We start from the raw sequence: 27,969 nt of genomic DNA, 5'->3' as shown, positions 1-27,969 counted from the left end.
CTAAAATTCAGCTAGTTTTGTAACCCTCCAAGAGAAAATGATATCCGTTTCTTGCTTCTCAAAACTTCGTATGCCATCTCACAAATATGTGCAGTTCTACCTCTTCATCCTAGCACCAGTGGATAGTAATGGAAACCATATTACTAACACACTAACAGACGCTTTCTAAGAAGCATCTAGTCATGTCTACAGATTTAACACGCTGGGTAATCAATTGCAATCTTTAGTCTTCCCCATCCACCCACAAGTTACTATGATTTTTAGTACTTTAACCAAGAACGTCTAAGTTGGAAACAGTAATTACTGTTGAAGGGTTAATACAACAGACAAAAATGTGGATATTAATGAAATTTGGATCTAAGCATATCAATCCCAGAACTAAAAGCATTGCCAAGTTCTCCCTTCTAAATACAGTTCACTTCACAATTTGTATGGTCATCCTTAAAATACTCATGTTTGTAGTAAATAAAAATCCTTGTAATCTTAACTGAACATTCTCTCTTCCTGTTGGACCTAAAAAGAAATAGATTGGAAACTTGTATTGAATGAATCTTGAGAAGAATACTACTGTGAGTAGAAAGAGAGAAAGGGACTCTTGAATGCAAGGAGTAAAATATATTGCAAGCAGTAACATTAGACCACGGGGAAGACTTCCTTCCAGTAATGGAAGAACCTCAATCTATGACCAATTTATCTCCGAGATGAGTCCCATAGTTTTTGTTCAACGGCCAATTTCCTTAGCTCCATCAGTCCTTGCTCAACTAAAATATCAACCACAAGAACTCTTAGAAAATGAATTCAACCTGTATGTATATGATTTTAGAAGCACAAAGGATAGTAACTAACAAGTAAATAAATAATATCACTATATTAAGACAGTGGTACAAGAAATATATACATATATATATATATATATATATATAGAGAGAGAGAGAGAGAGAGAGAGAGAGTAAGATGATCCAAAAAACTAATCTTGAATAAGAGTGTTTGTGCATGATATTCAAGTTTCAAGATATTATTGTGCATGAAATTGCATATTTTATGTTGATAACGAATATATCACGGAGTTTATGCAAAACATTATAGTACAAAAATAAGATTTGATATTTCAAACTCCAAAGCAGTGTATTTGCCGCTACTTATTTTGCAAGTAACATTCTTTGGTGTGTCTACGCATGCATCGCACATAGATAAACTTACTCTGGGAGGGATATATACACCAACTTACAGTGACATCTTATTTTGTCTTGACTTTGCTACAAAGACTATTATACACCAAATTGCTTATTTACCAACTTAAGTTTTCAAAACACAAAAAAGTATTTTTGTGTGCAATATAATACAGAACACATGGTGGTCTAACCAATTAAGTACTTCTAAACATGGTTTATTAAAAACAAAACTGGGCAACAGACTTAAAAGCTATGGGATGTACCATCAACAGCGTCATGAGAAGTTGGTGAGTGCCCACTGCGACTACTCCAAAATTGAAGCCTTTTATTTGCTTTTTCCTCCTGTATACCATGGGCTTTGGCTCTCTTCCAAAAGTAAGTTAGCCATGCCTAAGCAAATTTTGATGGTTAACTTGATGTAGAGAAAAGGAGTAGACCTAATTGAAAGAGGTCAATCATCAACAGGCTGTCTTGATAAGAACACAGTTAAGCTGCGGATTCTTATGTAAGAGAAGGAAATTGTTTCTTGTAGTTTATCTTTGAAAATTGATAATTTCAATCAAGAATAGAATCAAACTGTTTTAAAATTCATCATAGTTTGGGGAGAAGTAAGCAGATTTCTGAAAAATAAAAAAGGAACTACTCATTGACTAAATGGTAAAGGATCGCAGCTCACTGGATACATGGTATAGCAGGAATCAGAAAGGTAAATGTAACTACAGGAAGATTCAATACCTCCTTGAAAAGGACGTCGTCAGACTCCTCGGGGCTGAGTTCTGAAAAAATTGAAAAATACAAATAATACTCGCTAAAAAGAAACCAGGAAGACATTACAAGATCAATGAATTCGAAAACATTTAAATTAGACAGGACAAACGATTTGCCCAAACAAGCTCAAGATACGCACACCTTTCTTTTGCCATGTCTAATCTCATTTGTTTTCATTACAATTAAGACGTCTGAATCTGAATACATATTTGAAGATAAGAAGTGCATTAAGATTTAGATGTCAGAATTTGAATATAAATCTGAATATTAAGATGTTGTGTTATGATTTGAATAAAAAAAAAAAAGGGCACCCGGTGCACTAAAGCTACCGCTATGCGCGGTGTCTGGGGAAGGGCCCTACCACAAGGGTGTATCGTACGCAGCCTTACCTTGCATTTCTGCTAGAGGCTGTTTCCAACACCTAAATCTGAATGCTAATTAATTAAGATTACTTGTATTTTCAACACCTAAATCTCTAAATTTGTTTTTATTTAACTATTAATAAATATAAATTTTGACTTCGACTTGGATTATTTCTCTACTCCCTTAGGTCATGCATCAGTCTTCTTGTCATCATTTCTGCAGTTGTTGATCTTTAACTTTCACTGGTTTGTCAATTTCGTCCATGTAGAATCCACTTACTTTCGCTTTAAATATTAGTCAGCAGTATGCTCAATTGAATTTTCTGGTTATGGATGATTCTTGATAACTAATTTGAACTTGAGAGAATATTCATTACCCATGTTGTTTTATTTGATTCAGTTGGTTGACCTTTCTAATTTTGCTTTGCTATAAACATTATACAAATCGAGATAAATATTAGTGACTGGCTGCCCGTCGGTGCCAATTTCAGCAATTCGCCAGCGAATTTCCGGCATCATCTCGGACCAGTGATCTTGATCCGCAAAAAGAGATCTACGGGTGATTTTTACTTTTACCTTCACCAGAGTTCACAGTATCCACCACCGACCACTGCCAACCATCTCCGGCGACCTTCGTCTCCGGCGATCCAGATCTTGTGCAGTCCAGCGATCTCTTTCTTTTTCAGATCTTGATTCGTCCGGCGACCCTCTTTTCTTTTTAGATCTCCAGCGATCTCTTTCTTTTCAGATCTTGATTCGTCCGGCGACCCTCTTTTCTTTTTAGATCTTACTTTTTTCGGCAACCACCTATCTCTCTCTCCAGCCGGATTTTCTGCGGCGACCACCTCTCATTCTGGCTAAGTCAACCGGAAGCAGCACTGTTGTCTATTTTGTTGTGCTTTCTTCCTTTTACAGGCTCTTCCAGATTCAGTGTCCCTCCGGCCAACAGCTAGACTGATGCGTGGCAGCCCCAGAAACAAGTTTCGGCGACCAATTTCACCATAAAGTTGCCAAAACCCAACAACTCGACCAAGATCAGGTGAACACTGCATTCACATCGTATCAGGTGGACTCGCTCCTCTCATCTTGCTCTTTTATGTTTCTTGTTTGTTGGAAACTGATATCTCCTATTTCATCCCTAATGGTATCTCTATCTATTGATTCCTCGTCAGTGATTATCCTGAATCCTGATTATTGTTTCTGTTTCTCTGTAGCATTGTAGTAGTTAGTGGAGATATACATATCTTTTGGTGTTGCCTGTTTCAAGTGTCATTACTGTATTCATACTAGTTTGTGGTGATTCTTGGTTCTTTCATGTAGAATTCTGTTTGTTTTCCTTAGCATATAGTTACACAGCTTCACACTTCATTGCGGATTTCATTCATTATAAACCATTGTTTCTTTTTAAGCCTTGCCTATTTGTTTTTTAGTCTTACCTATTTATGTGTCTTCTTATTTCTCTCTTATTGAGTAGTGGTTTTGGTGGTCGATGGTAGACTAGGGTCATGTCATAGATCGGGATTGGGGTTGGGATCAAGGTCCAGAGTGAGGATGGGGTCTGGGTCTGGGTCTGGATAAGGGCTTAGGTTAGGGTCAAGCTCGGGGTTGCGGGTGAAGGATAGTAGGGTTAAGTGGGATAAGGGAACCTATAGGTTAAGAGTTGCGTCTTAGAACATAGGAACTCTTCAAGGTAAGTCCATAGAGCTCGTGAAGATTCATAGGAAGAGGAGGATTAGTATAGCGTGTGTCCAAGAGACCAAATGGGTAGGGTCTAAGGCGAAGGATATGGACGGGTAAGTTGTGGTACTCTAGCAGCGTGAGGCATAGGAATGGGGTAGGTATCTTAGTAGATGAAGGGCTTAGGTGGTAGGTGGTGGAGTTTAAGTGGGTCAACGATATGTTGATGTCGATCAAGTTGGTCATTGGAGAGTCTACGTGGAACATTATTAGTGCATATGATCCGCAAGTGGGCTTGTATGATGAGGAGAAGAGCTTTTGGGAGATTTTGGATGAGGTGGTGAGAGGCATTCTAAGCACCGAGAAGCTTTTCATGGTAGGTGATTTCAATGGGCATACCATGTCATTATCGAGTGGCTATGATGATTTGCATGGAGGGGGCAACTTCGGGGAAAGGAATGAAGGAGGAGCCTCACTTCTAAATTTTTCTAGGGCTTCTAAGTTGATGGTAACGAATTTGAGCTTTCCAAAAGAGGAACAACTTGTTACCTCTCGTAGTTAGGTGTCCAAGACTCAGATAGACTTTTTGCTCCTTAGGAAGGGTGATAGAGTGTTTTATAAAGATTGTAAGGTCATACCTAGCGAATCTTTAGACCCAATATAATCTTCTGGTAATGGACTTGGAAATCGAGAAAGGCCGAAAAAAAAGAGTTGTGGAGGATCAACCCAAGATTAAGTAGGGTAGCTTGACTTTGGCCAGTGCATTGGAGATAGAGGAGAAGTTGACGAGGGGGCCTGGGAGAGTAAAGGGGATGTGGACGATATGTGGGAGACAAATGTCAGTTGCATCATGGAGATAGCTACAGAGGTGTTGGGTGTTTCAAGAGGTCGATCTGGCAAGCACCGGAGAAACTGGTGGTGGAACGAAGAAGTTAAGAGAAAGGTGGAGACTAAGAAGGTGGCTTACGTGAAGTTAGTGGAGAGCAAGGATGACGAGGGGAAGCGACCGAATAGGGAGGAGTATAAGTTAGCTAGGAGAGGCTAAGTTAGCGGCTACAGCAGCTACGACAACAGGTTTCGAGAGCTTGTATGCGGCTTTAGAGGAGAAACATAAGGATAAGAAATTGTATAGGCTTGCCAAGGCTAGGGAGTTGAGGGCTAGTGACCTCAACAAAGTGAAGTGCATCAAAGGTGAGGATGTTTAGTGGATGACACCCTCATTAGGAGGAGGTGGCAGTCTAATTTTCAGACTTTTAAACAACGAAGGGGTTGAAGGTTTAGTGCAGGGGGACTTAGAGCACTCAAAGAGGTGTTGCGATTATGATTATTATAGGCGCATTAAGGTTCAGGAGGTCAAGGGTGCCATTCGTAAGATGCATAGAGGTAGGGCGATTGGGCCAGACGAGATTCTGGTGGATTTTTAAACGAGCACTGGTGGGGCAGGTAGGTATGGAGTGGCTGACAAAGTTGTTGAACATCATTTTTAGGACGGCAAAAATGCCAAAATCTTGGAAATGGAGTACGATGATTCCTTTATATAAAAACAGGGGGGACATTCAGAGTTACAACTATAGGGGTATCAAGTTGTTGAATCATACTATGAAGGTTTGGGAAAGAGTGGTTCATGACGATTTGCGTGAATCAGCTTGGTTTCATGTCAGGTCACTCGATTACCGGAGCCATCCATCTTGTGAGGAGATTAATGGAGCAGTATAAGGAGAGAAAGAATTGACTTGCACATGGTTTTCATCGATCTTGAGAATGCGTACGACAAAGTCTCAAGAGAGGTTCTGTGGAGGTGATTGGAGGTTAGAGGTGTGCCTGTGGCATACACTATGTCGATTCAACACATGTACGATGGAGTGAAAACTCGTGTGAGGATGGTAGGAGGAGACTCGGAGCACTTTCATGTTTTTGGGTTGCACTAGGTATCAACTCTTAATCCATTTTTATTCGCCTTGGTAATGGATGTATTGACATGCCTTAGTGTATGTTATTTGCGGATATGTAGTACTTATTGACGAGACCCAAGGAGAAGTTAATGATAAGTTGGAGGTTTGGAAACAGACCCTAGAGTCTAAAGGGTTTAGGTTGAGCAGGACCAAAACGAAGTACTTGGAGTGTAAGTTCAATGATTTGACACATGAGGCTGATAGGATAGTAAAGTTGGATTCTCACGCCATTCAAAACAATACAGTTTCAAGTATACTGGGTCTATGATCCAGGAAAATGGAGAGATTGACGAGGATGTCATGCATCGTATCGGAGCAGGGTGGTTGAAATGGAGGCTCAATTCAGGAGTCTTATGTGATAAGAAGGTGTGTCCTAAGCTTAAAGGTAAGTTCTATAGAGTGGCAGTCCGACCAACTATGTTGTATGGAACAGAGTGTTGGCCAGTTAAGAACACCCACATCCGATGTTGAAAGTAGAGGAGATAAGGATTTTCAAATGGATGTGCGAACTTACTAGGAGGGATAGGGTTAGAAATAAGATTATTCGAGAGAAGGTGAGGTAGCTTCAATGGAAAACAAGATACGAGAAGTGAGATTGAGATGGTTTGGACATGTGATGAGGCGGTGCACGGATGCTGCACGGAGGTGTGAGAGGCTTGCTATGGATGGTTTCAGAAGGGGTAGAGGTAGACCGAAAAAATATTGGAGGGAAGTGATTAGGCATGGTATGGAGCAATTACAAATTACAGAGTACATGACCCTTGATAGGAAGGTGTGGAGGATGCGGATTAGGGTAAAGGGTTAGTAGGTAGGAGTGCGCCCTTACTAGTTGGGAAGAGTGTTTATGTTATCGATATACCTGTAGTCATCGTGATAACATGCCTTGTAGTTTCTTGTTCATGGTGTTTTAGTGATGTTAGTGATTTCGAATAGATAGGTCATAGTATTACAATGTGGGTGTCATGCTTCTTTTATTATCTAGTGGTGTGTTACCCCATTTTATTGATTTTTTAAGGTTTTTTGCTTGTTATATTACTATTTGTCCTGAGTCAGTGGTCTATCGAAAAACATCCTCTTTACTTCATCCGAGGTAGTGGTATGGACTGCACATACTTTACCCTCTCCAGACCCCACTTTGTGGGAATACACTGGGTATGTTGTTGTATTAATAAATATAAATTTTAATAAAATACTAACTTAATTAATACTATATATCAATACAATTTTTAAAAATTTACATGGTTTTGTTTTTCAAAATCGGAATCTTTATTTAAAAATTAATAGATAAAAATTTCAATAAAATAGTAAGTTTATATTTTTAAAAAGTGAAGTCATGGTGGTTGATAGTGATGATAGCTAGCAGTGAAGGCTGTGGATGTCGACTAGGAATGGTGTTGGCTAAGGGTGTCAAATATGGCCCAAAAATCGATGGCCTGCCCAACCCACCTAAAATTCTTGGGTTGGGCACAAGATAATTTCATATTGGGCTAATTTTAACCCAACCCAACATAACCCATTTTCAAAATAATATTCAATTTAGCCCAACACTAGCCCAATTTTAACCCATATTTAGGATTTACTTTAGGGGGTTTAATTTGAATTTATTGCTTGATGTTTGTATTAGTTTTTAAAACTTGATAAAAAAATTACAAAAGCTAACCTCATGAGATCATTTTTTTCAAAGAAATATATTAGTAAAATACTAACCTCTGAAGGTCAGTTATAAATTTATTTATTTTATAATTTTTATTTTACAAAAAGAACAACTCTGTTTATGTCAATGTGGTAGATTTTTTTCAAATAATAAAAACTTCTAATTAAAGAGTATAAAATCGACCTTCTGAGGTTAATTGCTGGATTTTTTTTAGATCTTGATTCTTGATTCAAAGTAGCGATGTGGGTCTCAAATCGAGTCTCAAGTCTCATGTCCATAGTGTCGAGTCAAGGGTCGGTTCTTAAGTCACGGTTCAGGATCAAGTGAATCATTAGATCTCGAGTTTTGCATTTTGGATTTCGAGTCCCGCATCTCGGGTCGGGGTCGGGTAAGGGATCCGAGTCAATTTCAGGTGTTGGTACTCAAGTCGAAAGTGAGAGCTGGGGTCGGGTCTCGGGTCGAAAGTGAGAGCCGGGGTCGGGTCTCGGGCTGGATTCAAGGTCAAATCTTAGGGCCCGAGTCAGAAGTCCTGGGTCTTGTCGAGAATCGGTTCAGGGCAGGAGTCGAGGTCACATCTTGGGTCTCACGTCTAGTTCAGGTATCAGGTCCTGAGTCAAGTTCGAGTTTGAATTCCCAAGTCAGGGTCGGGTCCCAGGTCCTATGTTGGGGTCAAGTCTCAAGTCGAGGTTGAGTCTCGAGTCTAAGTCGGGGTCGAGTCTTGAACCTCGACCCAATTTCAGCCCAACCTACTCATTTGACACCCCTAGTGTTGGTTAATGTGTACTGTAGGTGGTGATTGTAGTTGTCGTAGATGTTAATGGTTGCAGTCGGTGGTGACAATTGATAGTTATGATGGATAATAATGATAGCTTATTGATGTGGTTAATAATGCGGTTATTGGTGATACGTACCTTGGTGACTAATAGTGATAACTTATGGTTGTGGTAAATAATGCGGTTGATGGAAATACATAACATGGTGACTGATGGTGGTGATTTGGTGATTTTTTTATGGTACTTGGGTCTCGAGTCATGGTCGAGCGTCAAGACTCGAGTCCGGATAGTAGCCAGAGTTACGTCTTGGGTCCCAAGTCGAGTTCAAGTATCTGGTCCTGAGTTAGGGTCGAGTTTCGAGTCTTGAGTCGGGGTCGGGTCCCGAATCCTATGTCGGAGTCAAGACTCAGGTCTCGAGCCAAGGTCGATTTCAGTTCCTAAGTCGAGGTCGAGGCTTGGGTCTTGACCCAATTTCAGCCCAACCTACCCATTTGACACCCTTAGTGTTGGCTAATGTGTACTGTGGGTAGTAGCTAATAGTGATTGTGGTTGCCAGTAGGTTTAACGGTTACAGTCGGTGGTGACAATTGATAGTTATCATGGATAATAGCGATATCTTATGATTGTGGTAAATAATGCGGTTATTGGCGATAGGTATCGTGGTGACTAATAGTGATAACTTATGGTTGTGGTGAATAATGCGGTTGATGGTGATACATAACATGGTGATTGAAAGTGGTGATTTGGTGATTTTTTGTGGTAATGGTGGTGGGTAGTGACAATTTTAAATGGTGACTAGTGATAGTAATAATTGGTTGTAGTGATAGTCAGCTATGTTGTGGCTAAGGGTGGTGGTTGTGGGTGGTGTCGTGGTGGTATGTAGTTGATAATGGTGAGCAGCAACGACAATAGTTACTAATAGTAGATGATGACGTGTAACAACCCTCATGATAATCTCTTAGATTTTTTGGTGTTTTGACCATTTTACCCCTTCTCATTATTACTTTATAGCATTTATGAGTTACGTGAGTGGGTGGCACGATTCTCAAGGTGATCAAAAGAGATTTATACGAGTCTTTGGTTTTGGAAGGTCTTTGGGTTGATATAGTTTACTTCATCAACATCTCGTGATCTGAGCATTGGATGAAAATTTTGTCAGTTCCATCAGCCCCAAAATATCGATCTTAGGTTAGTAGCGTGGTTGGTTCGGGTTTCGAGACTCCATTGTGATTTTTGAGTATTTGAGCGAGAAACTAGTTTAATTGACTAGAGTTGGCTTTGGGGAAAACTTGTTGATAACGACCTTTGTTGGTGATTTTGATGGTTCCATTTAGTTTGGAATGTGAAATAAGTCTAGTAGCATAGTCGATTACTTTTAAAGGTTTCGAATTCATTTTGAGGGTTGGATCAGGGACTTCATAGACTTGTGCTTCAGCAACCTTGTTGTCATCTGCTGCAACGAGAATACATCTTCGCGTTCGCGAAAAGGAAATTGTATTCGTGAAGAAAGAGCTTGGCTTATCAACGCGTTCGCAAGGAGGGGGAAGTGAGTTGTGTTCGAGATGAAGGGCAATTTATGGGTCGGGTTGGTTTAGAGCTTCGCGAACGCGGCTGGAACGTCGCAATTGCTATGGGTTCGTGTCGGTCAACCTCGCAAACGCAAAGGTTTGACCGCGTGATACCGGAACAAACCACGAAATCGGAAACTAAACTAAGAAATAAAGAATGAAAGACAAAGATAGATAGGAAAGCAATAAGATAGGCACAATGAAAGGAATAGCATATTAAGCCCTTAATCCTCTATCCAATAAACCAAATAAAGCACCTAAATCATATGTTGACAACAAAAGTCTCGAATTCCCAAGCAACCAAAGTTTCTAAACAACAATCCAACACAAGCTAATCCAAGCTCTCACACACACTCACAAGCAAGTATAAGTTCATTAGCATCAAAGTTCCCTCAAAATGAAAGAGAACTCCTATTTATAGTCAGGGCTAATTATTACAACTTATCGGCCCAAAAGTGACCCATTCATAACCAAAAACACAAATCAGCCTGCCTGGTGCAAATGGGGCGCATCTTAGACGCACCTTAGGAGTAAATGCTTCTGTTTTGACCTGCTCAAGCAGATCATGAGCCAGTTGGGCGCACCTCAAGCACAGATGGGGTGCAGGTCCCCTTCCAAGGGGCTTTTTAGCCCCGTCTCGCACTCCGTTGACCCCTTCAAGGTCCCTCGACCCTCCTTGAAGGAAATCATGAGCGCTAAGGAGTCGTGAAGCACCTCTAACTTCATGAGCATCCCATCCAAGGGTGCGGAGGCACTTTGGATTGTATCACCCTCTCCTTTTTGAAGAACATTCGTCCTCGAATCTACAACCCTAGAGCACAAGAAAAGAACAAACAACTAATACATCCTCAGAGTGTGAGGGTTAGCACAAGGTTAACATCAATATTTCCATGCCAAGGAGACACCCGCTTCACATATAACCAAACATCCTTTAAGTCAATTAAAGAGAATTCATCATTCAAGGTGCAAAGGGATTGGCTACGATGAGCATGACGAAACTCTCCCAAGTCATTTCCATTAACAAAATTTCCAAGTAAATCATTATATGTTGGAACATCCAAGGGTAGTGTCAAGTAGTCATTAGGGTGTAGATTACCCTTCCTTTCACAACAAGCCATTCTTAACACAAACAAGGCTATCTTCATAAGCAAAGAGAATGGAATGACAAGAGCTAAAATTACCTAAGGTGCTACCACGGACAAGATCATATGAAAGTAAGAACAAACATCTTAAGCACCTCACAACCCCTCACTTGAACATTCCAAGAAAGGTTCAATTTGTCTATCCACATAAGTGTGACAAGGTGGTTTATCAATTAGGGACCATAGACTTTTCAGAGAACAATAGGGTCAATGTCATCATAATTCCAAGGAATGCTAGAAATAAGAGAGGGTAGGTAGTAGGTACATATCTTTGGAGCAAAGCCTTAAGCTTGCTCTCTTGCCTTCTAGACTTGCACCATATGGACTTTCCCTCTCATGCATCAACTTGTCAATACCTCCTCTTTTTAAGGCCAAACATCTTCGTAGGAAGCTTTCATCATCAATCCATTAGGTACATTAATGTTCCCTTCAACTTCCACTAATTCCACTTCACTCCTAAGGTCTTCACCTTCTTAGGTGTCTTCTTCACCACCATCTTCTTGGGTCACCTTATCTCCAACAAAGTAACCATCACCTTGCACCAATGTTATATTGCACCAATGTTATATTCCTTCGATTGGGGCATTCACTTGCCTTATGACCCCAACCCTTGACATTTAAAGCAAACAATACCTCAAGGACTGGTGTTAGAATATTGATTACCTTCACTCTAGAAGTGTACATAGGTCGGGTTGGTTTAGTTTTTTATTAAAAAAAACAAACCAATCATGTCGGTTTATTAAAACTATAAACCAAATCAAACCAACATAAATTTGGATTTTTTCGGTTTAGGTTTTAGTCGATTTTTTCGATTTTTCAGTTTTTTTATAATCTTTAGTTTTACAATTATATTGAGATTGAAGACTAAATCAAATATGATTTCACTCATGTGCTAATGAAAAACCACAATTATGAAAAAATGAGGAGCCGGAAACTCTCTTGAAATTTAAAAGTTAGGTTTTAAGTTTATATAGGGTTTTGGATCATTTAATTAGCAATTAATGGACAAATATTACCACTTAAAGGCCCAAATCTGAATTTATATCTACATCTACTTTCTAAATATTGAAAATTAATAAAACTAATTGAAAAAGTATTTAAAAAATATATTATAATTAACATTTTATGTGTATATATATATATAATTAATATATATATATATATTATGTCGGTTTGATTTGGGTTCGATTCGATTTTTTTTGGTTAGCACCAAACCAAACCAAGAATGATCGATTTTTATTTTCTAACGCCAAACCAACCAAACCAAACCATAAGTCGGTTTTTTTTCTCGGTTTGGTTTGGTTCGTCGGTTCGGTTTGACTTGACGGTTTGATCTGTACATCCCTACTTCATTCTTTGATGGATACCTTGGGATTGCCTTCTCAACGGGCTTCTTCTCAAAGGACTTGTTGAAATACCTTGTTCTTGTTCCATCCCGAAGAAGTAGAAGAAGTGTAGCCTTTATTGAAAGACTTCTTTGCATTGTTGTTCCTTTCAACCTCAATGGCCACTTCAACAAGGTCTTCTATTCGTTTGTTCCAAAAAAGAAAATCAACGTCTTCTATTCGTTCAAACTTGTGGACGACTAATTAAGAAGCAATGTCGTAATCCAACCTACCTGTGAATCGAGCCATACAATAATTTGGTGGTTCAACAATCTCAAGACGAAGGACCAAGTTTTGGAATTCCTCATAGTAGTCTTCCACACCCCTACCTCCTTATCGCAAATTATACAGCTTTGTGAGTTGCTCTTGTTTGAACCTTTCCGTCACATACCTCTCCCACATAAATGCCCTCAATTTATCCCAATCCGAAAGGTCGGGATTGCCATTTCTCTCTAGTTGCACCCTCTTAGTCTCTCACCAAGTAGAAGCATACACTTCAAATTGAGTAATTGCAAGGGCGACTTTATTGTGTCCGCTTAACTCATAGAGTTGGAAGATCCTATTGTATTGCACTTCCCAATCAAGGTAAATAGACAGATCACTAGTTCCTTTCAAGGTGAGAAGAGTGATCTTGATGGAGTTAAGACCCGTGTCTCGACCCATAATTCCTCCTTGATCCCATTGATTATCTCCTTGATCTTGGGGTCGGTTTCCCAAGTTTTCTCTTCCACAGAGAATCGGACCAAATCTTCCTCTTCGTCCTCTATGTCCTCCCCCTTGAGCTCATCATCTATTCCGTAAAAATTCAGCAAATAGAGCCACTTCATCCAACTCTTCATTTACTCCATGAACGTCCTCGCTTCCTACATCTTAAACTTGGATTGGTTGATTATGGTTAGCCAGGATTTAAGGTGGTGGGTTTTGGTTAATGGGTTAGTCTTGTGGAGCTTCTTGGTTTACTAGATTGAATTGGGGTTGTTATGGACGAATGGGATTTCAGTTATTTGGGTAAGTATGGCATCATGTACATGCCTCGGTGGATTAAACATTTGGTGGAGTGTCTCCGAGGTTATAGTAGTAGAGGTGTTTTGAGAATGCCCACTAAAGAAAGTATGATAGTTTTGGGGAGTGGAAGGGATTGAGTTTTGATGTTCCTTTAAGTTGGACACATCTCCTTCTATTAATCCCAATCGGTTATCCATAACATTAAGCTTCTCCATGATGGAAGCTAAAGCCACTTGAATGATGGAATTAGGTATCTTACCTTCCTCGGCCATCGTACCTAACAAAAGAAATACTAAACAGAAACAACAAATAAGTTCGAGTTAAGAAATCAACCTCACAAGCTCTCAGAGCACACATCTTTGTTTTGTCTCCCAATTGGCGTACCTAGCATTGAAAGATCATTTATATTCCAATTAGAAGACTTGGGTATCAATTATGGCTTATGATCGGAATGGATTCTTGTTTGAAACTGAAAAGAAAACTCAAAAACAAACTAACGTACTTGAATCAAGAAAGAACAATGAAAGCGAAAAAAGAAAAGCACACAAGAATAGACAAAAAAAGAAACGGACTCTAGAACTAATTAATCAACTAATAGATTGATTACTATTAGTGTTTAAGAATTAAAAAATGAAGTTAAGAGTAAAGAAATGAAACTAGATTGATTTGGGAGGCTTGAGATGCGTTTTGAACAAGCTGGAGCAAGTTGGGAGCACCTTGGGCGCAGACCAAGCGCAGAAGGTATTGTTTTGACTTGCTTTAGCAGGTTGGACACACCTCAGGATCACCTTGGGCGCAGGTGGCCCAAAACCGGCTGGAAAGTGGCCGAAAATAACCTTCTTATGGCCCCCTTTGCCTCTCTCTTTTGAAATATTCCTTAGGCCCTTTGGATATGCTTTTAGACCAACACTTTTGCTTACTTTTCCTTTCTCTTTCTTGGATCAAACAACTTTTAGTTGAATTTGCCTCTTGAAGATATGAAGGTTTTCAAGAACACTATGACACCAAATTTTCCAACTCTTTCACCTTTGCTCGGAATGCAATGAAATTTGGAACCCAAACTATTTTCAACTTTCTAAACACATTCCAAATGACCTTAAGCCTAAATTCTCATCAAATTTCTTCAAATTTTTTAACCCACTTGCTAGTTTCTTCAAGCTTTAAGAACACAAAAATGGTGAAATCTTGAAACTTCTCCAAATAGCACCACCACTTAGATATAGGGTTCTTTTGGCATGGGAAACACTTTTCAACACTTTTTAACCCACAAACCAACACCAAATGAGCAAGATTTAAGGACTTCAAGAACAAGCTCAACAATGGTGGCCTACTCCAATACTCTTCCAAACACACCAAATGGTCAAGTTCCAATCTAAATATCATTAGATGGAACAAATCTAGCGTAGAAACAACAATAAGGACTCAAAAACACAATTTTCGGGGATTTTTCCTTTAAAATGTTTTTTTTTATTTTTCAAGATATCAAATCCAAGATTGAATTCGTAGGAACGAATCCAAGCTCAACGCTATTACCAAATGATACCGGAACAAAATACGAAAACTAAACCAAGAAACGAAGAATAAAAGATAAAGATAGATAGGAAAGCAATAAGATAGACATAATAAAGGAATTGACAGCAAAAAAGGGTTTATAAAACCCTTAATCCTCTATTCCATAAACCAAACAAAGCACCTAAATCATACGCCGATCACAAGGGAATTGAATTTTCAAGCAATAAAAGTTTCTAAACAATAATCCAACGCAAGTTAATCCAAGATTACACGCACACTCACAAGAGAGTATAAGTTCATTAGCATCAAAGTTCCCTCAAAATGAAAGAAAACTCCTATTTATACTTTAGGGTTAATTATTACAACTTATGGGCCCAAAAGTGACCCATTTGTAACCAAAAACACAAATCAGCCCGCCTGGAGCAGAAGGGGCGCATCTCAGGCGCACCTTAGGAGCATATGCTTCTGTTTTGACCCGCTCAAGCAGATTAGGAGCAGGTTGGGCGCCGATGGGGCGTATGTCCCTTTCTAAGGGGCTTTTAGCCCGATCTCGCATTCCTTTGACCCCTTCAAGCTCCTCGACCCTCCTTGAAGGTAATCATCATCCATTTGGCACCTTTTGATAGCACTTCGGAGTCGTCAAGCACCTCTAACTTCATGAGCATCCCATCCCAGGGTTTGGAGGTAATTTGTATTGTATCACCGCGAATGCGAAAAACATTTTTTATGGCATCTTTAAGAAAGTGAATTTCGATCTAAAACCCATTTTCACCATTTTTAAGCTTGGGAGCTCGAATTAAGGCAATTTCAAGTGGTTTTCGAGATCTAAACCTTGGGTGAGTTTCTGAACTTGTTTTCATCATTAGCCATTAATTAAATTGTGAGATCATCTATAAATCAAGATTTTTAATCTTGAAATTCTGGGGTTTCCTCGGTAAAGTGAAAATTGATATTTTGATGATTTCTAACTCGATTTCAACTCCATTTTCGAAGGAATTTTAGATTTGAGAACCTTAGGCTATGGGTAAAATGATTTTCTACTAAAATTTCAAATTTGCCCTTTTTATTCTCGAGGTTGATTTTTGGATCGAGTTTTGGATCCAGAACAAAAATATAACAATATGGGTATCATTGGACTCATATTTATCTGTAGATCTCGTATTTAAATAGATTGGGCTCGCTTGGAGACAATTTGGGAGAAAAGAGCTTCCATCTAATTCTTTGGGTTGTGGTTGGCTTCTCGGGTCTTCTTTTAAGGCAAGTTGAGATCTACCTTGCCTCTTAGGTGCTTATGTGTTGTGTTAGTTGCCTGTATATTGTGAATAACTGGGGATTCGGGGGTTCTGTAAGGATTCGGGGGTTCTGTATAGATAAGATGCAAGCATCTATATGGGTACCAATGTTTATTGAAGGGTTAAATAAAATTGAGCACCTTGATTGTTCCCTCTACTTAGTGATATGGTTATAGTTAATTTTGTTGATAAATGACTTATTGATCATGAATAAATTGATATCGAGTATCTACTTGAGGGTTTGAAGCAGTGCTTAGTGGCAATTGATGGAAAAATTAGGTTTTAGTAACTATTTAGGGTATAAACAAATTGTGGCTATAATTGAAAAAGTTAAAAAGAGGAACCCTGTCATGATTGTTATGCATTATGAGTGAAAGCGAACTTCTGAACATGCTTGTTGGTGAGTATATTTCCATTTGAGCGTTTGGGTCTTATTGTGTCATAAATGGGGAAAAGGTAGGAAACTTATTATTTAAAACATGTTATGGGTTGGGTGAATTCTCAATGATTACATTATTTAGGTTGATTATCATTATTGTGATGCCCATACGAGAGCCAGGGTGAACCTTATTTCTGATTAGAGTGATTATTATCATTGAGATGTCCATTTAGGGGCTTGCATTAACCTTATTAGTGTCTTAATCGTTTCTTATTATTACTCTGACACCCCGACTTGTATCATGATTCACTGATATTTGGGAGGTTTTGGTTCATATACACTATAGTTAAGTTGATGTTGTGCATTATTGATTTTATCATGCACCGGTATATTCACTTATTTCATGATTAATAGAGCTAGTACTATTGATAAACACTGATTCTTTGTGAAAGAAAATGACTGCCTTCTTGAACCTTGATCGAGGGATGTGCCGGTAAGATCTATCATATAAGATTATAAAACAACTTGATCGAGGGAATGTGCCGACAAGATCGAATATTAAGATTTTGATTAGTATATGGATTGCGAAACCCTATGGGTCCTCTCCTGGAAGCTTAAACTCAAAAGGTGTATACTGTGAGAGGTTTGCATCATACTCATCTGATACATCATTATTATCAATACTCATTTGATACATCATTATTATCATACTCATCTGATACATCATCGTTATCATACACATCTGATGTATCATTATTATCATACTCATCTGTTTGGTTGCATGGTATGTACTTTTCTTATCTCATCAAGGATGAATGGTTGGTATAGAGAGTGGGTATAATTCTATGTTGGTGAAGGTCTATCTTGATATGAGTTGGGCTACTCTTGTCGATCATAAACTTGTACATGTCTAACCTACTTGAACTGGTTTGGCTGTTTTGTTAAGTGCTGTTATTTGTTAGACTAGGGTTGTTTTTTCCTGAGTGCAAGTTTATTTAGTTGATTTGGATGGTTGGTGCGATGGTCCTCACCATCACTTTGGATTAGGATCGATTGTCGATAATGCTTGATGAATATACATGTTTCGTACTCACCCTTGGTTTTTCTGCACCCTACGTTCAGGTATTATGTGGGTAGCCCTGAGCATTGATTGTGGATCCCGGTGTCAGCTTTTTTGGAGATTGAGGTAGCAGATACCGGATCTCAGAGCTTACCCAAATCTTTTCTTCCTTTATCTTATGCTTATTCGCATTCGAGACACTTCAAACTATTGTTGTTGTATTTGGTATTAAAGGCTTGTACTAGTGACAACCAGGCCTGGAAAATTGTCATGATGTTGCAACTCCTCCTTTTATATAAATTTGAGATTATTATTGTTTCATTACTTCTTCCGCTTCTCTGTTTTTCTGGAGTTGTCATGTTGGTTGGGATAGGCTTACCTGTACAGGTGGGTGTGACAGGTGTTGTCATGGTCCCGATTTTTGGGTCGTGACAAGAATTGGTGAACTACCATTTTTTAGAAATCTTTAAATACACATTTTGATGATCTTAAGACTTTACTATAGATCTTAACCATCAAATCTATTCAGATCCATTAAGTGGTTGAAAGTTGAAACATAAAAAAAAATGCATTTAATGATTAAGATTGAGACTTAAAAAACAACATACTTAATGATTAAAGATAAAGGCCTTCATTAAGTGCAACAAATGAGGCCAAGCCAATAACCAATTTGTAAATCAATAGACAAGTTTAGACGGGCACCTCATTGTTTTCCATGTTTAAGCCAACAAGCAAAATGTAAGAAGTAAAGGGATGAATATAGGCAAGAAACTTGAGGAAATTTAATACAATAAGCTGCTTGTTTATTTCCAGTTAGTTGAATAGGAGTCTGAGTGGGACAATATTTGATGGTGATAAAAGAAAATCTAACAATCTAAATGCAAGAAGTTGAATCCTCAGTAGAATGGCATATCAGATGGACTTACCAAATGCCTCCATATACTTCGGATCACTTGGTGATTTGATGTCTGCAATGATTAAATCAGATAATTAAACACAAAAGAAGGATCGTACTCCTATTGTTAAACGAGAAGATGACTTTGAGTTGTAGAACAGATGGACTCAAATAATAAAAGAAATAAATAAACAGCTACATTTAAGATTAGCTGACAGGTTTGCATATGCCACAACATTGGAGATACTTATTGAGAAGGCAAACTTAGATTTGTTATGGATTTATAAATGAGGTAATCAAAGATTTAACTCATATGCTTAATCTGTGTAAAGTCAATAGTTGCATGAGCTCTACAGTACTTTTGACATGCTTATTAACAGTGTCTCAAAAGAGCAGAAGACCAGGTGGTGTCACCTTTGACGCTCAGTATGTTATGTTAACTAGCAATGTTTAAAAGTCAAACAAGAGACAAACCTGAAATTGATGTTCGAGCAGAGTTTGGACGCCGTTGTTGAGCCAGTGCAAGTACTATGGCATCCTCAACCTGGATCAGGGATATCATTAAATGGTAAAGCAGTGCCCTATTCTTCCAACTAAAAGGAGAACACATAATACCCTGGTCGACATTATTTCTACTTGCAAGATATTATTTACACCCAAACTATCCTAGAGGTAAATAGGAAAAGTAAAGATTAAAGGAGAAGATTGCATCCCTTCATTATGAACTTGGTGTTCCAAATCTAGAGACTGGCCTGTGCCCTATCCCTCAGCTGAACACCATAAGTATCATAATTCTTTCTTCTAGTATAAAGCCAATGATTTTCACTTTCTGTAATAGCCATTATGATACATATTCAGTAGGTCTTTTCTTATATTACCAAAATTTTACCTAAGATCAACTTAAGGCATAACAAATTCATGATATAAATCTAACCTGATCATATTTGCTAAAACTGCAAAGTGGAATTTTAAAGCTAAAACCAATAATTGACTTGGTGAAGAAATTAATGAGTATTGGAATCTATAATTTGAACAAGAAAAAATTGATTTGTGATGTTAGTGATGACAGAATTAATTATCTTCGAAAAGCAAAGCATGAGAAGAACTTAAAAGCTAAAGTTTAGAAACAGGGCAAGTAATGCATGCTATACCTAGTTCAAGGAACTAAAGAAAAATACAGGAGCAAGAACAACATAATGACTAGTTATTAGAGTAACCTTCAAAGAAACAAGTTCATTCAAGCCCATTTCAACAGAAAGCATGCTTTCTATATTTCCTTCTCCAGTGAAATCATTCAGATCCTGAACAAGCTTTTCCCTCTCTGGATTGTCATCATCTGCAAAAGAGAATATAAATTATGCTCATTGAAAATATTTACCACGTAGACAAACCCGTAGCTAGGTTTAATCCACAAAAGCAACTAGAAAACCCATAAATAAATCATGCTTGCCTTTTTTCAAACATTCTTCCTTTGCCTTTTGTCCTGCAGAGATAACCAATTCAAAAGGAAGAGGTGCAAAGGATGACCAGTACTCGTGTTTTGAAGCAGCAATATCTGGACAAATTGCTGAAAAGAAAAGCAGAGCAAGATTAACTTTAGAATCAAGAGTCCAAACCCGTAACATTTCTTACATATATAAAAGCAATGAAATATGAGTAAGATACATGGGGTCAAAGCTTAAAATAAGTAAAGCATTAGGTGGATAAGAGTGCAATTAGATAAGTACAGCACAGTAGAAAACACTCATGCACATTAAATAGAGAAAAAAGTATTCTCTCCATCCAATTTATGAGATGGTATTTGACTAGGCACGGAGTTTAAGAATGACAGGAAGACTTTTAAAACTTGTGTGTCAAATTACAACAACAACAACAACAAACCCAGTGTATTCCCACTTAGTGGGGTCTGGGGGGGTAAGATGTACGCAGTCCATACCTCTACCTCTGATGAGGTAGAAAGGCTGTTTCCGAAAGACCCCCGGCTCAAGTCACGAGACATCATACAAACACATAGTACAGCACAGAAGCAGATGACGTAACATAGATACGGCACCCATAAAGAATATAGAACAGAGTAAAGCAGGAATGCAGGAATATAAAGCAGAGGCAAGCACACATATTCGTAATAAACATGGAACACGGGACACGGAACACTGAATACGGAATCATAACAGGAATACACCCCCACCAATTAATTCCCTACACTAGCGACCCGAACTGGCCCTAATCCTCTGCCGTAATTCGCATCTTCCAGACCTTCCTATCTAGGGTCATGTCCTCGGTGACCTTGTGTGTCAAATTAGCCATACATATTTGTGTGGCTATAGCCTATAAGTAATCTCATCAAGAGTAAAATGAGAAGAACATTAAATTGTTACAAAATATAAAAAGGTGACATTCTCTTTGGGACTGACGAAAAAAGAAAGGATATCATAAAAATTGGGACAAACAGAGTATTTAATTTATTTATTTTTTGGTTTCATTAAATGTGGTGTCCAGGCAAGCTTGCGGGGCACCCGACTAATTCCATGAGTTACTTGCTACCTCCCACCAAAACAAATATCGGGTAACTCTATCCACCAAGAGTTGGACACGAGAAGAAATCACCTAGTGTTTTTGCTCTGGACTTTGTGGAGATTTGAACCAGAGACCTCGTGGTTTCCAATAAACTTTATTGATCACTAGGCCACACCCTTGGGTGCATTTAATTGATGCAGTCCATTACGAAAAGTCAATCCTTCTATCTAGTTGTAAAACAATGTATTGATAGTTAATTTGCAATAAGTTTTCTAGGTGAAGTTAGTGCCACTACTATAAGTTCACTTTTTGTAACTCTGGAGGAGCAAAGGCGCCTCCTTTCTAGCAATTTTACGAATGTGCATTTGCAATTTTACATTCTTTTTTCTTGATTCACTATCTTATGTGCTCTTTTGTCTTTTTACTTCTTTCTTGTGGTTGCGGGTGATGGCACGGTTTCAAGTACTTCAAATGATAGAACAATTGGAAATCAAATCCAGTAGTTAAATTGAGCAACTTGGGTGACTTCATAAAAACATTTTTTTTTTATTTTTTTTTCATAAAAACATTTCAAAACTATAGCTAATGATAAAAGGTCAGTGTGAGCAGTATACAGAGAAAAACAAAAATTAATAGTGAAACATTAAGGGAAAAAACAAAAGGATAGAAGTAAAGAAAAAAGTTCTAATTCAGAAAAGAATAGAGATCATGCTCCTTCTCAAAAACAAAGAATAGAGATCATGTTCCTTCTCAAAAATAAAGAATAGAGATCATGTGCGTGACTAGGAAAAGAATAAACTCTGATACATTACTTACCAAACTGAGCTGCTAAGCCCCAATAACGTGCAAGCCAGCATCGTTTAAGAACAACATCTTCCTGCGATATAATATGCCAGGAAATTAACTTTTGTGATGAAAAATTTTGCAAATGATGAAGGCAGCATCAGGAAGGGCAGCTAGATACCATCTCATTCGGGGTTAAAATCATCCTTTGTGTCATAGAGCGTAGAGCTTTAACCTCAGATTCCGTCCCCTGAAGTTGATCCACAGCAGCAGCTGCGTCATCTTTTGCTTTCTATGTCAAATATAGTTTAAAAAAATTAGATAGAGTAAAACAGACATTGCAATAGCACATGGTTGTGGTGTTTACCTGAACATTAGAACGGAGGCTTGCAAGTTCCACATCTATCCCATTCTTCGCTTGTTTTGCATCTTTCAGTGCAGCCTGCACCAATTAATCTTCCGCAATTGCTTTTGAGGTGTAAAACATTATTTTAAACTGTAGCACACTTGAAAGCAGTTACAAAGAGACAGGACAATGTTGTTTTAACGTGCGGGCATGGTATTTTCAAGAAAACTTAGACAGTTTGACATTAAATTTTTTATAGAGCCAATTAACATATGTGTTATAAACAAAGAACTACTCCAAAAAAACTAGTCCAGTAATAATTAAAAGTACAGTTTAACATATACTCCCTCCATTTCACATTGATTGACCGGTTTTGACTTGGCACGGAGTTTTAAGAAAAAAAAGAAGACTTTTAAATCTTGCAGTCTTAAATTAAAGATAAGTCAAATGAACCAAAATACACTTTAATCTTGTGTCTAAAACATGTCATGTTGAAAGTTGGAACTAAAGAGTTGCTAAAAGGGAAAGGATCATTCTTTTTTAAACGGACTAAAAGGAAAGTAGGTCAAACAAATTGAAATGGAGAGTATTAATATCATAAAATTGAACATGCATATGAAAGTTTGGCAAGAATAAGCAGGGAAATTAATATATGCTACCAACTATCATGTTGCATACTAGAAATAATTGAATGGTCCATGCTACTCTGTGTTTGTGTGTGTGCATTCTCCTCAATATGTGGAGTGATGTACACTCATGCCAAGATAAACTTTCTCATTTACATTTTGCTCTTTGTTGGACGAAGAATGGCTTCCAATAGTTTATGCTTTTCAAATAAACTTCCTCTCACATAAAAGACCAACGGAAAAAGCAGTGTGACCAAATTAATCTTCAATTAACTCAAATATCTAAACTAACCTCCCTTTGGCGCAAAGAGGCTTCCTTCCTGCAATTGATAAGATATCATGATATTATTATATATACATATACATATCCACCAAAAAAGTCTGCATAAAACAAATTCAGTGGTAAGAGGAATATGGGGAAGATTTTTGCCTGCTTAACAACTTTGCTTCTAAAGATACTCCTTCTCCAAGTGCTGCAACCTGATGCATAAGAAATGACTTTCAACTGTTAGATGAACTTGAAGTTTAAATTTAAGACATCCGTGGTGCATAATCACAAAATACAACAACAACAACAAACCCAGTGTATTCCCACCTAGTGGGGTCGGGGGGGTAAGATGTACGCAGTCCATACCTCTACCTCTAAAGAAGTAGAAAGGCTGTTTCCGATAGACCCCCGGCTCAAGTCACGAGACACCACACAAACTCATAGTAAAGCACAGAACTAGATTACATAACATACATACTGCACCCATAAGTATTAGAAAACAGAGGAAAGCACACAGATTCGTAATAAAACATGGAACACGGAATCATAACAAGAATAAAACCCCCACCAAGTAATTCCCTACACTAGCGACCCAAACCGGCCCTAGTCTTCTGCCCTAATTCGCGTCCTCCAGACCTTCCTATCTAGGGTCATGTCCTCGGTGAGCTGTAACTGCTCCATGTCCCGCCTAATCACCTCACCCCAGTACTTTTTCGGCCTACCCCTACCCCGCCTAAAACCATCCAACGCTAGCCTCTCACACCTACGAACCGGGGCATCCATGCCCCTCCTCTTCACGTGTCCGAACCATCTCAATCGAGCTTCCCGCATCTTGCACTCCACTGGAGTCACACCAACCTTCTCCCGGATAGTCTCATTCCGAACTCTATCCCCTCTAGTCAGCCCACACATCCAGCGCAACATCCGCATTTCTGCCATCTTCATTTTTTGGATGTGGGAGTTCTTGACTGGCCAACACTCCGCTCCATACAACATGGCCGGACGGACTACCGCCCTGTAGAATTTGCCTTTCAGCTTAGGCGGCACCTTCTTATCACACAACACCCCCGACACGAGCTTCCACTTCATCCATCCCGCCCCAATACGGTGCGAGACATCCTCGTCAATCTCACCGTTACTCTGGATCACGGACCCGAGATACTTGAAACTATCCCTCTTACATACCTCCTGTGATTCCAGCTTCACTACTACCTCGTTCTCCCGCCTCACGTCATTAAACTTGCATTCTACATACTCTGTCTTGCTTCTGCTCACCCTGAACCCTTTAGACTCAAGAGTTTGCCTCCACACCTCTAATTTGTCATTCACACCCCCTCGAGTCTCATCTATAAAGTGTCTATTATCGACATTATCATCTTCTACCTTCTTTTTTGTGATAAACGAGGTGTTCCTCATAGAATGACGCACTGACTATATTCAAGTTTTTCCTCTTTTTTTATCTGCTAAGAGCACGTCATCAGAAAAGGATGGGTACTTGGTCTCCTTATATGGACTTGGGCAATCCTCCCCTCAAGAGCTAGCTTTTGAGGTTGTGTTAGGCCCAAGATCCATTTTTTTCATGGTATCAGAGTCAAGCCCATTCAGATTCTTCGTTCACTGATATAGGGCCCCCATATTATATCGTTCACGCTCAAGGTAACAAGGTCTGGGCATGCGGGGGAGTGTTAAGAGTCCCACATCGGAAAAGGATGGGCACGTGGTCTCCTTAAGTGGTCTCCTTATATGGACTTGGGCAATCCTCCTCTCAAGAACTAGCTTTTGAGATTGAGTTAGGCCCAAGATCCATTCTTTTCATTATCAAAATACAAAGACAAAATATAAGTTTATTCCCTTCGTCCTCTTTCAGGCAAACTAGTAAATTTCAGTAATGAAGCACTGAGGCTCTTATACACGACGGAAAAAAGCAAATGAATAGTACAAGTATTTAAGAGAAACAAAGAGGGAGGATATGTGCACAGTTTGGGAATAATGATGGTAATAACCTGTTTCTCAAGCTCCTTCACTCTAGCTTCTGCTCCCTCGTAACTCGTTTCGGCAACTCTAAGCTGCACGGAATTTCTCAAATTCAGGTATTGACAAATTCAGATATGCATGGCTTAATGTAAGTAATGCAGAGGAAAAGAACTGGTGAAACGTGCACCTTTCCAAGAATATTTTCATTTTCTTCTTGCAGCATATCAAGCTACCAAGAAAATGTAATGATCATATCAGAAAGGGCAAACTGAAGTCAAGAGATATATCCAAGTAATTACATGTATATAGAGACAAAACAGACACATTAGGTGTCTAATGACTGAATACTATGCATGTTAGAACAAAGAATGTCGATATGAAAGCACAATGGACATACTTCATCATGAAGCGCAGAAGCAGCACGGCGATCTCCTGTATATTTCAAGCTAACTTGTCTTAAATCTGGACAGAATCTGCATTGCACTGTAGATGATGAATGCAGAGAAAAAGAGCTGAATCATATACATATGTATACACATACATACATACATACATACATACATACATACGCACACGCACGCATGCATGCATACATGGATGTATATATGGACTCTCGTCCAGACCCCACTTGGTGAGAATATACTGGGTATGTCCCCACTTGGTGAGAATATACTGGGTATGTTGTTGTTGTCGATGAAGGATGCTCGTGTGCCTTAAGACACACTTGGACTGATTCATTGTTGAACATTAACAGAACTACACAGAGTACAGATGATTAAGCTAGTCCAATATCTTTTTTGAAATGTCACAGCAATAGCATACAATCGAAGAGCAAATATTTTAGGCTCTAAAAGTTGATATAATGTCACAATTAAAAGAACTAAGCAATTCTGGAAAACAATACAAGTAATAGAAGCAACCTATGAATGAAAAATAAAAACACAGATTTAGACCCTTTGCACTAGCTGCTTGTTCGTAGGAGTGTCAGAATGAAAAGGAAAAAGGAAAGATCGGAAAAGAGGTTTTCACTATTTGTACCTTTTCTTTCTCAGCTTGTTGGTTGGAGGATCGATTGGTGTTATAGGTGACGGAGTCTTCACAGGCTGTCGGCTACTTGGTATGGATGGTGGAGGACGAGATGGCACAGTCAGTCTTCCTGCTGATGTTGAATGAAGAGACAGTGATTCCTCGACAAAATTCCTAGCTAGCTACTCATGGAAGCAGGAAATGGAAACAATAATCATACAGAGGTAATCAGAGCCAAAATAAAATAATAATAATAATAATAATAATAATAGTCATAATAATAATAATAATAATTAAAAATAATAATAATATGATGACGATGCTTATGTTCATTTAGATTAATTATCCCCTCTGTACTTTATACAACTTTTTCAACAAACCAAGGAACAAAATCCTGAGATATTTGACGACTATCCCGTGTCTTGCGCTATAATCACTTTCTGAACAGAACCAAGACAAAGATTTGCAGAGATATTTGGGAAGGTTCAACCTTTTTTCCCTTTAAGTTTGGGTAAGAGACTTGTGTAACTGAAATTACCTACAAATGCAGTTGAATTTGAACACATTCATACATAATTATCTAGGTAGAAAAGCCAAATGCGGTCAATATTTCAGAAGTCTCCATCAACAGAAAAATAAAGCTGAAAAAAAGTAAGACAGTAAAAAGAGGATAGATCGAGTTCTTGAAATTACCGCTGGGGAAGATGATCTGGTTTTGACCTTAGCGGACAGGATAGCACTAGTGCCATTGTCAGCAGTTCTGACGTTGGACCTGGAAAAAGATGGAGCAGCAAATCGGAATCCAAGATCATCATCGTCATCATTTTCATCATCATTGCCAGTGGCTGCTTGAGAAGCCATTACTTGAGCGAGGCGCAGGGCAGCAGCTTTGGCAGCAACATTCTGAGTGCGCTTAATGTTGGACAAACCGGAGATAGAAGAAGAGCGGCTATGACGTCCTGGAGATGAAGATCCACCAGTAAGAGTGGAAGCTCCGGATTCGCTGCTCCACTTTCTTAACTGCCGCGGACTTGCGGTTCGCGCTCGATCCATCAATACTAGTTTTCACACTACAAAATCATCAATTAGAAAAGATAAGCGAGAACGTAGTTCGAGAATGCCTACATTTGGGCCTTCATTTTCGGTGTTTTACAGTAGCTTCTCCGCCGGAGAGATTCACGGAGACAGATATTTGCCTTGCAGTTGGACCCCGGTAAATCGGTTGGAGTCTTTTTTTTTTTCTTTCTTTTTCCTATTTTATTTTACCTTGTATCTAAGTCTTCTTCTCGATTTAGTTCGATTTGACTCGATTTTTTCGACCTATAATTTTTACTAATGATAAAACTTGAAATTTAAAAAAAAAAAATCTAATCTAATATATGAGATATCAATCGAGTGTTATTGTAATATTCCAAAAAACTCAAACCAATATTAACGCCACGTTTCAAGCTCATGTATAGTACATCATGGTTCTTTTATAGTTTCGTGAGCAAGTTAGATGTATATTAAGTCTTCAAATAACTCCCAGCTATTAGACAAATCAAAACAGTCCTTACCGATTGAATTCTTGAGAAGGATATTACTATAGTCAACTTCGAATGAGCATATCTCTCGTTATACTACGAATTTTTGAGCTCATGACCTACCAAAAGATAGATAATTGAATTAGCTTTCCAACGATATCAATTTCGCCTAAATTCGATATCGGAGCAAGTATTTATGCCCATTTTACTCTAGCATGTCAGGCTGGGAAACTAAGTGATGACATTCGTGATAAGCTGTCACAAGCGTGACGAATTATCACCAATGTCGTCAGCCCTGGGCAGATTTCTA

General features: G+C 38.6%; 1 protein-coding gene across 4 annotated transcripts; it reads right to left on the bottom strand.

Moving 5' to 3' along the window:
* Nucleotides 1-320: 320 nt before the first annotated feature.
* Nucleotides 321-27,538, bottom strand: LOC107854402 (coiled-coil domain-containing protein SCD2). Of its 4 annotated transcripts, none has more exons than XM_047403082.1 (17): nucleotides 26,830-27,538; nucleotides 26,149-26,318; nucleotides 25,508-25,583; nucleotides 25,298-25,339; nucleotides 25,140-25,202; nucleotides 23,299-23,348; nucleotides 23,161-23,188; nucleotides 22,264-22,338; nucleotides 22,078-22,188; nucleotides 21,930-21,990; nucleotides 20,047-20,163; nucleotides 19,814-19,932; nucleotides 19,071-19,140; nucleotides 18,628-18,669; nucleotides 1,908-1,948; nucleotides 1,436-1,562; nucleotides 321-761 (listed from the first exon to the last, which is right to left on the bottom strand). In XM_047403082.1, exons 1-17 carry the CDS (start codon nucleotides 27,187-27,189, stop codon nucleotides 691-693), a joined length of 1,623 nt encoding a protein of 540 aa, XP_047259038.1. In that variant the 5' UTR covers nucleotides 27,190-27,538; the 3' UTR covers nucleotides 321-690. The 4 variants fall into 4 exon arrangements, 3 of the variants coding, with proteins under 3 accessions (XP_047259038.1, XP_047259039.1, XP_047259040.1); XR_007049630.1 differs by having other exon boundaries at nucleotides 739-761; nucleotides 1,436-1,609; XM_047403083.1 differs by lacking the exon at nucleotides 25,298-25,339.
* Between the last annotated feature and the right edge of the window lie 431 nt (nucleotides 27,539-27,969).

The sequence above is a fragment of the Capsicum annuum genome, unplaced genomic scaffold (genome assembly GCF_002878395.1).
Source record: "Capsicum annuum cultivar UCD-10X-F1 unplaced genomic scaffold, UCD10Xv1.1 ctg3396, whole genome shotgun sequence".
Taxonomy (NCBI): domain Eukaryota; kingdom Viridiplantae; phylum Streptophyta; class Magnoliopsida; order Solanales; family Solanaceae; genus Capsicum; species Capsicum annuum.
This window is presented reverse-complemented; position numbering and strand designations above follow the sequence as displayed.

Bases quoted from the DNA above. Each gene is read 5' to 3' on its own strand.
- LOC107854402 (XM_047403082.1), bottom strand. From the start codon at position 27,189: ATGGATCGAGCGCGAACCGCAAGTCCGCGGCAGTTAAGAAAGTGGAGC. The intron at 25,584-26,148 runs GTACAAATAGTG...AGTGCAATGCAG, and splicing joins AACAAGCTGAGAAAGAAAAG to ATTCTGTCCAGATTTAAGAC. The intron at 25,203-25,297 runs GTGCACGTTTCA...AATTCCGTGCAG, and splicing joins ATGAAAATATTCTTGGAAAG to CTTAGAGTTGCCGAAACGAG.